General features: G+C 39.8%; 1 protein-coding gene across 1 annotated transcript in view; it reads left to right on the top strand.

The window, feature by feature from the left end:
• PHF14 (PHD finger protein 14) overlaps positions 1-11868 on the top strand; it is a 321061-nt gene extending 309193 nt beyond the window's left edge. The window contains exon 19 of the mRNA XM_038390501.2: positions 11688-11868. Coding sequence (XP_038246429.1) covers positions 11688-11762 — 75 coding nt within the window. The 3' untranslated portion in view covers positions 11763-11868. The remainder of the gene's footprint in view (positions 1-11687) is intronic.
• Positions 11869-15371: the final 3503 nt, after the last annotated feature.

Here is a 15371-nt window from a genome sequence, read left to right as displayed (position 1 = left end):
GATGTGGGCTAGTCCATGCCCTAGAATACTTCTTTGGGACCTGATCCATTGCACATTGAAATTAGTGAAACAACTCTCATTGACTTTAGTGGGCAAATTTGACCCTTGCAGCACATGTTGCAGATGGAGTTCAAGGTGTCTTCCACATGGGTTATGATGAGGGAACTAGAGCAGGGGTGAAAAAACATCTAGGGATTTTTTGCACTGGGCAGCCAGAATTTGGCCTATCCTCTCACAATTGATTTGTAAGTGGAACTTTTAGCTAAAGGAGTATTAATGCTTCCAGTAATAAGAAGACGTAAAATACTCAGATCGGTACAATATATAATAAATATAATAAATCTGTAATTCCGCTGGCGTTTCTGATAACATCACAAGAGCAAAACTAGGTTGGTTTGTTCATGTCATAACGAGAGAATGGCACAGCCATTATTTATGTGGGCAGGAGTTGCATGTAATACATGTTTTAAAAAAAAAAAGAAAAATTTGTTCCTTCAGTCTATCTTGTCTTCCTCTTCTTATCCTTCTCTGAATGTTTGACTTTGAATGTTCCTATATCTTTTCCACTCCCTCTAACACCACAGGTTTCTGCTCCTTCTCTCATTCTTCATTAATAGGTTGATTTAAAAATACATACATTCCAAAAGATACAAAGACTTTTATTGTGTAGTTTTCTGACATCACCATGTTGCAGTATTCACTACATATAAGGATACCATATTTTAGAGTAAGAGAGGAGGGGAAAAATGAGAGAAAATCTCTCTTCACATATTGTTAGCTGCCACATGTACTGCACACATTTCAGCTGGGTTTGCTAAGAGTTCTCAAATTACTTTAAATTCATAATCCGTCTTTAGATTTTTTTCTAATTAAATATGCATTTCTCCTGTCACAAGGAAAACTTTGGTTCTGCTTTTTACAGTAATTTAATTAAGCATTTCCTGTATGTTCATTTCAGTATTTATCATGGCCCACTAACGTTAGAATTCAATGTATAACGGTAGATTAATTGCCCTTTGTATTAAATGAAATAAGACTCCCAGATATGCAGAGTCATGAAATTTAATTGGGTTCCTCGATTGCTTATTCAATGCATTGGAAAACTGAATCAAGAAATACAGAAGAAAAGGGGCAAAGGTTGTTAAATGTAGCGAATAACACGGATTTTGAACTTTACTTAATGAACCGAGTGTTTATTACTATGAAATAAATGCACCATTTAAAGAATTATGGTGGAATTGTAAAACATTAAAACTCTAATTAATTTTGGTCAGAAGCATGCAATGCGCTCATTTTACCTAAAACATATTCATTATGGTCAATATTTTTTCAGTTATTGAGATAAATGCATTATGCAGAGATATTATGTTAAATTTCTCTTGCAGTTTAAAACATGCACTTCAGTGGTATTTAAGGTGATTTCTTTTGTGTGTCTTAGGTCTATAAAATTTTTGACTATAGTTTGAGGAAGTATTTTATATTATGTATCTGCATATGCTTTGCTTTTTAATGTCATTAAGTATTTTGAAGAGAATTAAAATAGTGTTGAGACCTCTTGCTAAAAGACTGTATACTCAGGCTTATTTAGGAAAGTAGTTAAAAAAGCATGAACAGTTGAAAATAACTTCTTAAGGATTTTAATTAAATGGGATTTTTTAAAAAATGGAATAGGTTAGAATAAAATATTAACTCTTCAGTGTGGGGATTTAGCAGCTTTCTGTCCTTGTACACCTATTATAAGTACACCATATAGCTGCACTTGCTCTTAGCATCAAGAATATAAGCACAAAAAGGTTGAAGATTCACTCTACTGTAGCAGATGTACAATTTAGATGAAGAGAATTTAATTGGAATAAATAAAGGACTGAAAGTACTGTACTTTTTAGAAATAGTTTTAACACATGCATTGATAGTCTATGGATGATTATTCTTTATTTAGCAATGTAACGTTCAGGTAATATAGAAACTGAAGCTCCTTTGATCGTGCTTTTCTACTTCATAAAAAATCTACTGATGATATCACATTAATATAAAAATATATTATTGATTGATTGTATAGCTGCATATGTGAATGTGAAACTGAATGGTTAGAAGATGGCTTTTTGCAAGTATACTCATAATAATGCCAAATTCTTGCTTGGAAGTTAAAACAAGTACACACTCCAAGACTTAAGAGAAAATTAATGGAGAATACCTTTGTACACAGACAGGGCAATGTTTCTTAAGTCATTTTGCATTTAGTTAATAGTTGTCTTTTAGATCCATAATACTATATAAGCGTTTGTTCATAAGGTTTAAAGTATGTAAATCTAATGCTTTCAAAAGTTAAGGCAGATTCAGATGGCTAAAGAACAAACATTTTCTTAATACTTTCTACAATTAGAATCAGCTTAACTTGTAAGACAACTATTTGGTTCCAAGCATCACCTACCCAGCTGAAAATACCAACTGCAGTGGCAGTCAGCCAAAGGGGCCACTGAATGGAATGGCTGCCTCGTATGAAGAGGGAGAAACAGATGGAGGGTTTGAAAGCTGGCATAAAATCCTAGTGCTATAGTGAGCATTAAGTGAAATTTGGCTGTAAGGAATCTTGCAATGGCGCATTTATCTCTTTAATCAAAATTAAAGCAAATAGATGGAAAATACGGAACACTGACAAACTATTTTAAATACTTAAAGTTCTTGTACGATTATAAGTTAAAGGGGTTTGTTTTGACATAAACATGCAGCTGCTTGTAAATCTTAAATAAGCTCTTTGTTAGAAAAATAATTTTCTTGGTCTTGCATTGCCACCTAGAGTACGATGCTATTTACTACATAATTTAGGTACTCCTTTGGAAACAATATTCATCATCCCTTTAGCTTTTCTCTTTTTACTGAACAAAATGAAGTCAGGGAACTGCAATCAGTTAATTGATGTCATGTTTGCTTACATTAAATTGGTTAGTTCATTCATAGCTTCCATTATATCAGATCTGCAAAGATTTTGTTGTAGGAAATTGGTGGGGTTTGACAGTAAGAATTAATGGAGATATGCATTAAAAGGTAAGATTGTCAGCTTTCCAGTGATCCCAGCGGGTGTATTTTCTTGATGGCTGCTTCAGAATACTTCATGAAGCAAATGTCAAACTTGTCGAGGCTGTCACTGTGAAAATGATCCATGTAGCAAGGGTCTCCTTTCCTTGGGAAACAAACAGCTGCCTTATCACTGCATAGCTGCAGAGACAAACCTGCCATCTATCATAAGAAATTTATATTTGCTTCTAATATCCACTGGTAAAGAACTGTTCTAGTAATATTCCATATTCCTGTACTACCCTTCTTTATAAGATTTGTCAGTTATACGTTTTGAGAAGATAACAGGTTTTGGAAGAAAAATAGCTTGTGCACTTCAGCACATGATGGTCTCTGTCTTTGCTGGCTTACTAGTTAGATTAATTTATCTCTGAATCTGTAGCCACTTTTCTCCAAATTTGGCCTTTTATGCTGAAAATAAATAGGAATTTAACACAAAAAGAAAAACCACAGCAGCTTCTGAAATCCCTTCCTGATGAGGTATGTGGGAATAACCTTGAAAATGTTTAAAGATAGATTTTTACCTTCATCTCAGTGATGTTTTGATTAACAGAGTCTGTGTGATGTAACTGATAAAATATCTGGCTTCTATCTCAGACTTTAATGATATAAATATTATAGCTCAGATTTTAGTAAAGGAATGTTCTCAGATAGTCACTTTGCTCTGAAAAGAACTGCTACTGAACCTTAAGTGCTCCAGTAAAAACAAAAAAAGTTAAGGAGAAATGGAAACAAAAGATTTTAAGTACCATTCAGTGTGGTACTTGCATATCTTATGCATACAGGATATGTAGATACTTCTGTATGGCTAGTGTTAGTGAGTAGCCATACTTATTTAAATGAACAGTTGTGTCAAAATTATAGAAGTAGGTAGTATTATGTGCAAGCTGGAAAAGGGTTGCATGCTTCAGCACTGTTTGAATTAGGGGACCATCATGTCTTGAGCTGGGCACTTATCAATACCTTGTAATGAATTTCAGAGGCCACTCAGAAATTGTTGCTTTGACAAACTTAAAACTCAAGGCCATTCCCGATTCTAGGCTTTAGTGCCTCTTGACACTCAGTGCAGCAGTGTCTTGCAACAGTGATAGCAAAGATAGGTTCCCAAGGACCTCATCTGCATCAAGTCCCTTCATTGATTGTCTTCAATGTACACCAATGTGTAAAGCTGCTTTGTTTCTGCTGAGATGGCCTATTCCACCCCTACTCCAGTGGTGAGTTACCCTGCACTGCCTGTATTAGCATGTTAATCAGAAAGGGCATATTTTGATCGAGCTTCACAATGCTCCTGTGGTGTGCTTATGACCTCCATAAGATCCAGGTCAGATGAACTGTCAGGATGAACAGCTCCACAGTTCTTCTATTTATGTGTTTTCTCTGTGTAACATCTTTCATTCTTTAGGAGAATATACCAGGATTATTTTCCTTGCTCTTGAATAGAGCAAGTACTCTTTTTCTGTTAGGTTTCTAGCCACTAACTAGTCAATTTTCAATACTTTTTGGTTGTTAAAAGTTGGAAGTACTCTATATTTTTGATATCTTTGGAGTCTAATTGTAGTGGCCACCCTGACACCCTTACTAATGCTGAATAGTACCTTAATCCACAAATCATGATAGTTCTTCCACAGTCAAGTTCTAGAATATGCCTTTCCACAATTAAGTTTTTAGACATTCTTTGTTGTACTACTGTATTGCAGGTCAGATGTTACTTTCCCCCTTGTTGGGATGTCCATAATATTATACTAGTAGCTACCTGTTGGGCTTTTAATCTAGCTTAAATTTTGTGCATCACGAAATTGGTATCCTTATCCTATTAGATATTTCTGTGTAGTAGAAATAGGTAGGGTATTTAGATGTCTGTCTCTCCTTCTTGATACATAACGACACATTCCTTACTATTCTTTGTCATGAAACTGTAGGTTTAGAGTTCTTTCATATTACATATACAGAAGGGCAAATTATAGGTATGCTTTAGAGCACAAATCTATAACATTGTGTCTCATAGCACACTGAATAGATGGATGCTGTATGATATGTTCTATATATAGAATTGTCTCTAATTTCCTGTGAAGTTAGTAACTGTCTGATTCCTTTTTTTTCTTCAAGAGTTCAGATAGCCAGCTAATGGGAACGTAAAGAAAGTGACATGTTTTTGAGTCAAAGGGATAAAAAAAGGAACACTCAAAACTCTGTATGGTGTTCTTTCTTATATATGAACTGCAGCTTTTTCTTACTCTCACCCTTCCCTGTAAAGGGGCTCGAGATGACATGAATTTATGAGAGTTCATTTTGCTTTTATTTTTATACATGCTCACATGTGTTCAGTAAAGAAGACACCCTTTAAGCTTTTTATTTTCTAGGAGGTGATTCTGTCATAATTAGCAGCTTTGTAGAAGTGAAAATAACATACTGGTACCTATAATTCTCCAAGGATTGTGGTTGTAATGCAATTTCTCACCAACTCTATCTGACCAATTTTTCCTGTCACTTTTCTTTGGTCTAAGGATAGTTGTGGGTATGACATGCTGCCTATGCCCCCAATTTGCATGGCCATACCTCCTTCTCTCCCTTTCTCAACTTTTAAAATATGGATTTAGGCCCCTATTTTTAACTTCTTGGACCCAGTTTATCAGTCTGAGCCATCAGATCCCAATTACTGAGTGTAGACGGAGGAGTTTGATCTGTTATTATCACAACCATAAAAGAACAGCAAATACAGACAAGTAATCTTAATTTATTCCAATGTGAAAGTAATCCTAGGGCTGTTAAATGTAAATATACTTCATATATTTTGGTGCTGTTAACTTAAATTACCATTAAACTCATAATACGTGTGCTCTGCATTGGCTCCCAATTTCATTTATTACTGCAATCCAGGATGTTGGTTACCATATGAACCACACCTGGAATGACCTGGGAGACGTTGCCATCTGAGATGTCATTGTAGCAATTGCAGTGAGCCAGAGAGAAGTTACTGTCTGCCCCTGAAGTGGAACTCCTAGGTATAGGTGGGATTACAATCTTGGAACAGAGCATTAGCTCTAGAACTAGTTCTCTCTTACAAGCCACCAGAGCCTGGGTTAAAGGATTTTTTTCTGAGACTATTGCAAGACATTTGTTCACATGGGCTTTTTCAGAATTTTGACCTGTTGTTATCAGGAGGTGAAAACGGTAGAAACTAGGGTGAATTTGATCTTTGCCATCTATTAGTAACAATTATGTCAATCTTTTTACATATGAACCTAATATGAGAATATTCCATCTCAAGCTTTTCTAAAGCCTGTACAGTTTAAAAATCTATTAGAGTATACTAGGCTATAAACAGGATGGTTAAAATAATCAAAAGGAAAATAGTAGAAATGTGAATCACTAATGCTAGTTATGAGGATGAATTTTGTGATGGCAGAGCAGCTGTCCATTGGAAACTAGCATGTGACCATTTACCAGAAGCCACTAAATAGCCACCAATGGTATGAACGTTGTCTGCCAACCTGGACTGGTTTTGAATGTTAACTTAAAAATAAAAGACTTTCTATTGGGTAATTATTGTTCCCACCTAAGATTTGCCCTGCAAAAATGCCTCTTCACTGTCTCTCATGAGAAAACTCAGTCTTGCTAGTATAGAACAGTTGGTGTGTTTCAATTGTTGGTGAGTGAACCCTATATATGCACTCTATATAGTGTGGGTTCCTTAATGATGAGAAGCTGTATAACTGTAGGTGGTAATTAGTAAAGCAAATACATTAAACATGTTTAATCTTCAGTCTATTCAACATCACTTTTTGATAATTAGGCTAAATAGTCCACTTAGCTGAGAATTCAAATATTGTGAATGACTTTAGAAACTACAACCAGTTAAATACTCTGTATATAATAAGAAATATTCCTGAAGTACAAGAAATCGTGTTTTCAAAAATTGCATAGAAACTATAATTTTACTGTAATAGCCAGTTAACAAACTGAAGGGATAGTTGGACCTGCCAGGTCAGGGGATTGTTAATATATCTGGAATGCTGGTCCAGATCCATTCTAAGTAACCTGGCAATCACATATAACTTCCAAATTAATAGGAATGCACATCACAAAAATTGCTATCGCAGTTGACATTAATTAGCACCCATGTCAGTCTCAGCAGAGAGGCCACGGACTGAATGAATATGGAATTAACTACCTTCTAGAGGTGGTCCCTCTAGGTTAAAGTTAAAGCACTCCATAGAGAAATAAAGGGGAGCTGGCACAAAGCAGCTTAATTTGTTCCAGTGATGCTAAAAACTCACTACAAATTCATATCATTTTTACCTTTACCATTTGTGCTTGCACAAAGTGAAATTTTCACAACTTCTTGTTTGCCCTTGGAGATAATAAAAATCCCCCGATACCTATCCCTCCCTTGGGTCTCAGAGAGGATGGCAAGTGAGGTTACCCTCTTCTTTGCCTGTAGTTCCTGCCTGTAAGCCTCTGTCTGCTTCTTCATTAGATGTGCAAGAGCTCAGAAGTATTAGATGTGCAAGAGCTCAGAAGTAGGATCACAGGAGGAGTATGTGGCGAAGAGTTGGGAGAGGGTATGTCAGGGCAGGAGTAAGTGTTGGATGCTGGCAACCAGGAAAGGATTAAGAATAAGGGAGACAGGTTGTTTGGGGGTAAAAGTCACATGCACTAGAAAAATGGTGAACCTTTGGACAATTCTTTAAAAATTTACAAATGTGTGATGTTAACTTGCAGCTCCCCTACAGATGAGTCACCCAGAAATGAAACATCTTGCTTGTCTGCCTAGAAGAACTCAAAAAGAAAAGGAGTACTTGTGGCACCTTAGAGACTAACAAATTTATTTGAGTATAGGCTTTCGTGAGCTACAGCTCACTTCATCGGATGCAGAGCTTCTACTAAACTTTGTTTTTTAATTCCTCACGATTTATTGTCTTCAGCACTCATGCAGACAACACATTTTACACATTAGCTCAAGACTCATAGTCATCATGTGACCATGGGCTTCTCCACGGTTGTTTCTAGTCCCAGGCTATCCTTTATCTTCAGCATGAGGTTAAACCTTGGAAGTGTTTTGGGCACATCATTCTCTGCTTAAAACAGAAGTAAAGGGGATACTTCTTTCATAATTGCATCAAACCAAGCAAACTATAGTAATTCATCTCCAGAAGCTACTGATTCCATAGGCTGTAGCACCAAAGTAGCCCACCCACAAGACCAAATAATTAATAACAAAGAGCATTGTTTGTTAGCGCATTACCAGATAACTGAACCTGTTGTCAAGATAGCCCTAAAACAGTTATTTCCTCATAACACCACAACAGGTCACTATGTTTCTCCAGTGAACTAAATCAAATGAACCAGGAGGGTGCACACATCCTATCCACGAACAGTCTTCTTATCTGAACCATTATGCGTCTCACAAGGCTCAGCCAGTGGCAGCTCATGAGTTTTTTGACAAGTGAAGCACAAATCACAAAATAGTTATTTACACACACACACAGCAGATATAATGTAGTAGCTATTAAAAGTTAACCTTATTTATAGCGAAGGAGCAGCAGGCAGACTTGGGAGCCACCACTGCTGTTTGAACTGGTATGGGGCTTGGTGGCAGCTTCTCATGCACACACATGGGGCCTGCCGTGTGGGGTAGAACCAGCACTAGGCATAAGCAGACTAAGCAATTGCCAAGGGCCCCAGGCAGCTCAAGGGGACCCCCTATTCATTATTAGTATGTGTGGTGTGGGGGAGCCAAAATATTCCTGCTTATGGCCCACATTGGTCAAGCACCGGCAGGGCAATGGTGGAGGTGTAGGGCTCAGACCCCATCCCTAGGGTTGCCACCTTTCTAATTGCTGGTCACCCCCAAGACCCTGCCCATGCTCCACCTCTTCCCTTGAGGCCCTGCCCCCTTCTCCGCCTATTCCCCCCAAGGCCCAGCACCCTTCACTTACTCCTCTCTCACCCATCCCCCGTCACTCCCTGAATCGTCTAAAGGCGTCTGCTTGCAAGTAGGAGGTGACCCTGGCTGAGCAGGGGCTGGCATGGGTTAATGACCCAGTACCTCCCTCCACTCTGCAGTAACTGGACTCTTGGCTTGGGACCCAGGTTTCTGAAAACTGGGCACCTGGCAATCCTAAATGGCACCCAGACACAGAAGCCAAAAACTGGGTAAAATCAGGATAGGTGGCAGTCCTACCCATCTCTCCCCCGCCGCATCCCGCAGAAAAAACCCTGCAGCCTGTGCCTCGCTGCTACAATTCTGCCATGGCTTCATCAAGTGGTAGTGACCACAGCAATGCCCTTATAAAGTGACTCCTGGGTCTGGTAATTTGCCATGGTAACGAGGCAGCTTCTTGGAGCACTATTACCTATACCAAGAGTTGATCCTCACACAGCAGTATGTTCTACAAACTTTCTAGTGTTGCGTTTCACTGCTGGAGAGAATGAGTTGTGACATTTTAATCAAATCACAATTTGTCCTTAAATCTGTATATATCTATCAATTACATAAAAAAGAATATGCAAAATGTATTTGGTAGCTTTTGGGAATTCTTTATTAGGCTGCGCCTCACTTGCCTGGGCTGATGAGGTGCCTCTGAGCTCAGTACACATCCCTTCTCAGCAATATCTATATGAGACTTCTAAGAACATAAGAACGGCCATACTGGGTCAGACCAAAGGTCCATCTAGCCCAGTATCCTGTTTTCCAACAGTGGCCAATGCCAGGTGCCCCAGAGGGAATGAATAGAACAAATAATCATCAAGTGATCCATCCCCTGTCGCCAATTTTCAGCTTCTGGCAAACAGAGGCTAGGGACACCATCCCTGCCCATCCTGGCTAATAGCCATTGATGGACCTATCCTCCATGAATTTATCTAGTTCTTTTTTGAACTCTATTATGGTCTTCACAACATCCTCTGGGAAGGAGTTCAACATGTTGACTGTGTGTTGTGTGAAAAATTTCATGGTATCTCCATCTCTCTGAGACTGAGGACTCCATGGACTCCATTCTCACCAGGATGGAAATTGCTTGGCAAAATTAGCTCATGAAAGTGAATGTATTTGCATTTGGTCCTTAGTAAGCAATGTAAATCAAAATGTTTCTTTCAAGGGGTGTGTGTGTGTGTGTGTGTGTGTGTGTGTGTGTGTGTGTGTGTGTGTGTGTGTGTGTGAGGGAGATTTATGTGCAGAATGTATTATGTACTTTCTAAATAGAACAGCTAACTCTGCAAATGTATGTTATGTATAGTGAAATGCATGGCCATAATTACTTAGCTAGGTAGTTTCCATTGATACTCTGTTTATCTGTCTTATGGGCTTATGTTGCCCCATTACCATAGTATTTGAGCACCTCAGAATATTTAATATTTTTATGCTCAGCAAACCAGTGAATTAGGAAAGTGCTGTTATTTCTATTTTACAGACGGGGAACTGAAGCACTGAGAGACAAAGTGACTTTCCCAAGGTCACGCAGGTAGCCTGAGGCAGAACAGGAAACAACGTAGATCTCTTGTACCTAGGCTAGGATTCCAACCATTACACAATCCTCCCTCTGTGTAGCAGTGGTTATCTACCGTTGATCCCTGGCAATGGGTTTTCATGTAAACCAGAGCACTTTATATCACCCACATTTCAGTGTAATTTGTTTCTTTTTTATTGAGACTGAGTAAGATTTCTTGTTTTTAAAACAAAATGCAAACAGTATGAAGATAGGGACAGTCTGTACTGTGAATGTGTTTGCAGGACTGTTTCTGTTGAGATGTCCCATGAAATATTTTTATTTATACTTCGGAGATCAACATTTCGTATTGGACACAAGATACTATTCATTCTTATGGAAGCAGGCATTATGATGTCACTTCTTTATTCAATATGCTCCAGAGGAGCTCACAGTGAATTATGAGCCCTACTCCTGGAGTTGAAGCTGTAGAATATTGTAAGCATGCTGCTGCCTGACATGCTCATGTTTCCTATTTTAGACCTGACTGATCTTCAGATAACATATGGTGGTACAAGTAATTGGAAAATTGGCAGACCTGTCAAGAAAATATGCTAGATGGGACAAAAATACGATGCTGCAGCACATAAAGTGTCTCTGAAGTTAAATTTATTGTCTTTTATCAAATGGTGAAGTAAACGTATCTGGTCTAAAAAAAAATGAAACATTTTTCAATGGCAGATGCTATTCAAAAGTAATTTCTAGGACAGTGAAGACAGTTCTTGCATTTAAAAAGCAATTTCGTGGAAACCTCTGGTCAAGAACTAAGGGGAGGTATGAAATAGCATCCACTACAAAAGTTTAAATATCATCAAATTTCACCTTTTATGTTTTAGAGGTTTCTTTCTTTTTGTAATGAGTCTCAAAGCAACTAAATTAGTTGACAGTGCAGGTAAAAAATTTCTATTTAACTTTTGATTAAGATCACATTTCTAATCATTAAAATTGTGTACTTATTGTAATGTCAGGGTTTATAAGTCATGTAAAAGAGTCTCAAAGAAAGGTATGGACAGGTTTGTTTCTATATGTGGGTTTTTTTGTTTGTTTTTTTTAACATACGAACAGCTCTGCAGAATGTATGTCTCTTCAGCAACTCCAGTAATGCTTTTTTATTTTGTTTTATAGGAAGATGAAAATGAAGCTAAGGAAGAAAATCCATCCCAAGACCTGAACATGGAACAGAAAAATTCAAAAAAATAGAAGATTGCTGTCATGTTTGAAATATTTGCAAGTTGTGTAACAGCAGTTAAAGTTTCTCATTGTAAAATTTACACAACATTCTCAATAAAGTCATTGAAAATTAAAATTCATGCTGCACTGAGGAATTGTGTAAGTGGCTCTTTGCGACATTTATGATTACATTAAAATGTTGAGTTTTCAAGACTGGTACAGAATACCTGTAAAAATATAAAAGCTTTTAGAAATATATGCAGAATGGCAATGTGATCCTCTTTACTGATAAAATTTGCTACTCAAACTTGTCAAACTTTTTCAATGTACCAAGCAATGCACATCCTGAAAGGGCAGTAATAATTCAAAATCATTCAGGTATCCCTGAGCATAGATGCATAGTTCTTTGCATTTGACACTTAAGCATTTGGATAAATGCATGACTAATTAAATTTGTATCTAAACTTTTCTTCTTACAAACCACTGAAGTAAAACTTAAATATTAAGATAAGGATGGTTTTCAAGGTATCTCCTAAAAGAATGTTCCTATGCAGACAATTTTATCTGCTTGTATGTCAAGCCATTTGAAATGTTTTATACTGCATTATTACTTTCCTCAATGTAAACTCTGACTTCCTCAGGTGATCAATGTCTTTGATAAATTTGAGGTTTCCCCAGTATTTCCCTTTTCATCTACACATCAAGTTTTAATCTCTCTGTCACAATCCTTCTAATCGTAAAGGATTAGATAAACTTCTTGCTTTACCATTGCTCCTTAACTGAGCAGCAGGGACTCCAGAACACTTCCTTTACCAAGGTTAAGCATGTTGCTTTAAGATTTTTTGGTCCATGCTGGCCAAAGAAAGACTAGTATGGGAAATCCAAATGTAGGTTTCCTGCAAAGCAGTATGGATGATTACAAATGAACCACATGAATTCTACCCAAAGATATGAGTAACACTCATTGAAGAGAATGGGAATTACTCATACTTCTGTGGAAGAATCCAACCTTAGGTTGACCTTTTCACTTTTCTACTACCTTGCACTTCCACTGATATGCTGCATATTCCTTAATATACCATATTGTATTGAGAAGTCTGCTAGGAGCTAGAATTCACGACGGAGAGACTGCCGAGACTCATCAAGCCCTCGGATTGCTACCCCTTCCTGCTTCTCCACGTGGGCACCAATGATACTGCCAAGAATGACCTTGAGCGGATCACTGCAGACTACGTGGCTCTGGGAAGAAGGATAAAGGAGTTTGAGGTGCAAGTGGTCTTCTCGTCCATCCTCCCTGTGGAAGGAAAAGGCCTGGGTAGAGACCATCGAATCATGGAAGTCAACGAATGGCTACGCAGGTGGTGTCGGAGAGAAGGCTTTGGATTCTTTGACCATTGGATGGTGTTCCAAGAAGGAGGTGTGCTAGGCAGAGACGGGCTCCACCTAACGAAGAGAGGGAAGAGCATCTTCGCAAGCAGGCTGGCTAACCTAGTGAGGAGGGCTTTAAACTAGGTTCACTGGGGGAAGGAGACCAAAGCCCTGAGGTAAGTGGGGAAGTGGGATACCGGGAGGAAGCACGAGAGGGCAGGGCTCCTGCCTCATACTGAGAAAGAGGGATGATCAGCGAGTTATCTCAAGTGCCTATACACAAATGCAAGGAGCCTGGGAAACAAGCAGGGAGAACTGGAAGTCCTGGCACAGTCAAGGAATTATGATGTGATTGGAATAACAGAGACTTGGTGGGATAACTCACATGACTGGAGTACTGTCATGGATGGATATAAACTGTTCAGGAAGGACAGGCAGGGCAGAAAAGGTGGGGGAGTTGCATTGTATGTAAGGGAGCAGTATGACTGCTCAGAGCTCCGGTATGAAACTGCAGAAAAACATGAGAGTCTCTGGATTAAGTTTAGAAGAGTGAGCAACAAGGGTGATGTCGTGGTGGGAGTCTGCTATACATCCACCGGACCAGGGGGATGAGATGGACGAGGCTTTTTTCCGGCAATTCACGGAAGTTACTAGATCGCAGGCCCTGGTTCTAATGGGAGACTTCAATCACTCTGATATCTGCTAGGAGAGCAATACAGCGGTGCACAGACAATCCAGAAAGTTTTTGGAAAGTGTAGGGGACAATTTCCTGGTGCAAGTGCTGGAGGAACCAACTAGGGGCAGAGCTCTTCTTGACCTGCTGCTCACAAACTGGGAAGAATTGGTAGGGGAAGCAAAAGTGGATGGGAACCTGGGAGGCAGTGACCATGAGATGGTCGAGTTCAGGATCCTGACACAGGGAGGAAAGGAGAACAGCAGAATATGGACCCTGGTCTCCATATTGGAAGAGAAGATTGAAGGTCTGGAGCAACAGGTAACGACCCTGCGTTGTATACGAGAGACTGAGGATTTTCTGGACCAAACTCAGGATAGCCTTCTAGGGGCACAAAGCTCTAAAGATATAGAGCAGGTTGCACAGAGGAGCCAAGAGGCCAGTGAAGAAGCTTGGCAACATGTGACCTCCAGAAGAGGTAAGCGGAATGTCCGGGTTCCAGTAACACAGACACAGGTAACTAACCGCTTTCATGTTCTCTCCACAGGTACCATTGCGGAGAGTGGACCAGATGATATGTCTGGGGGGAGAAAGCAGAAGGAGACCCCGCTGGTTGGGAGGCATGAGATGCGATGTCCTGAGGTTGGGGGTTCCACGACCACCACTCCCAAGAGGAGAAGGCGGGTGGTGGTGGTCGGGGACTCTCTCCTCCGGGGGACTGAGTCATCTATCTGCTGCCCTGACCGGGAAAACCGAGAAGTCTGCTGCTTGCCAGGGGCTAAGATTCGTGATGTGACGGAGAGACTGCCGAGACTCATCAAGCCCTCGGATCGCTACCCCTTCCTGCTTCTCCACGTGGGCACCAATGATACTGCCAAGAATGACCTTGAGCGGATCACTGCGGACTACGTGGCTCTGGGAAGAAGGATAAAGGAGTTGGAGGCGCAAGTGGTGTTCTCGTCCATCCTCCCCGTGGAAGGAAAAGGCCTGGGTAGGGACCGTCGAATCGTGGAGGTCAACGAATGGCTACGCAGGTGGTGTCGGAGAGAAGGCTTTGGATTCTTTGACCATGGGATGGTGTTCCATGAAGGAGGAGTGCTGGGCAGAGACGGGCTCCATCTTACGAAGAGAGGGAAGAACATCTTTGCCAGCAGGCTGGCTAACCTAGTGAGGAGGGCTTTAAACTAGGTTCACCGGGGGAAGGAGACCAAAGCCCTGAGGTAAGTGGGAAAGCGGGATACCGGGAGGAAGCACAGGCAGGAATGTCTGAGAGGGGAGGGCTCCTGCCTCATACTGGGAATGAGGGGCGATCAACAGGTTATCTCAAGTGCTTATATACAAATGCACAAAGCCTTGGAAACAAGCAGGGAGAACTGGAGGTCCTGGTGATGTCAAGGAATTATGACGTGATTGGAATAACAGAGACTTGGTGGGATAACTCACATGACTGGAGTACAGTCATGGATGGTTATAAACTGTTCAGGAAGGACAGGCAGGGCAGAAAAGGTGGGGGAGTAGCACTGTATGTAAGGGAGCAGTATGACTGCTCAGAGCTCCGGTACGAAACTGTGGAAAAACCTGAGTGTCTCTGGATTAAG

This window comes from Dermochelys coriacea, chromosome 2 (assembly GCF_009764565.3).
Source record: "Dermochelys coriacea isolate rDerCor1 chromosome 2, rDerCor1.pri.v4, whole genome shotgun sequence".
NCBI classification, from domain to species: domain Eukaryota; kingdom Metazoa; phylum Chordata; order Testudines; family Dermochelyidae; genus Dermochelys; species Dermochelys coriacea.
This window is presented reverse-complemented; position numbering and strand designations above follow the sequence as displayed.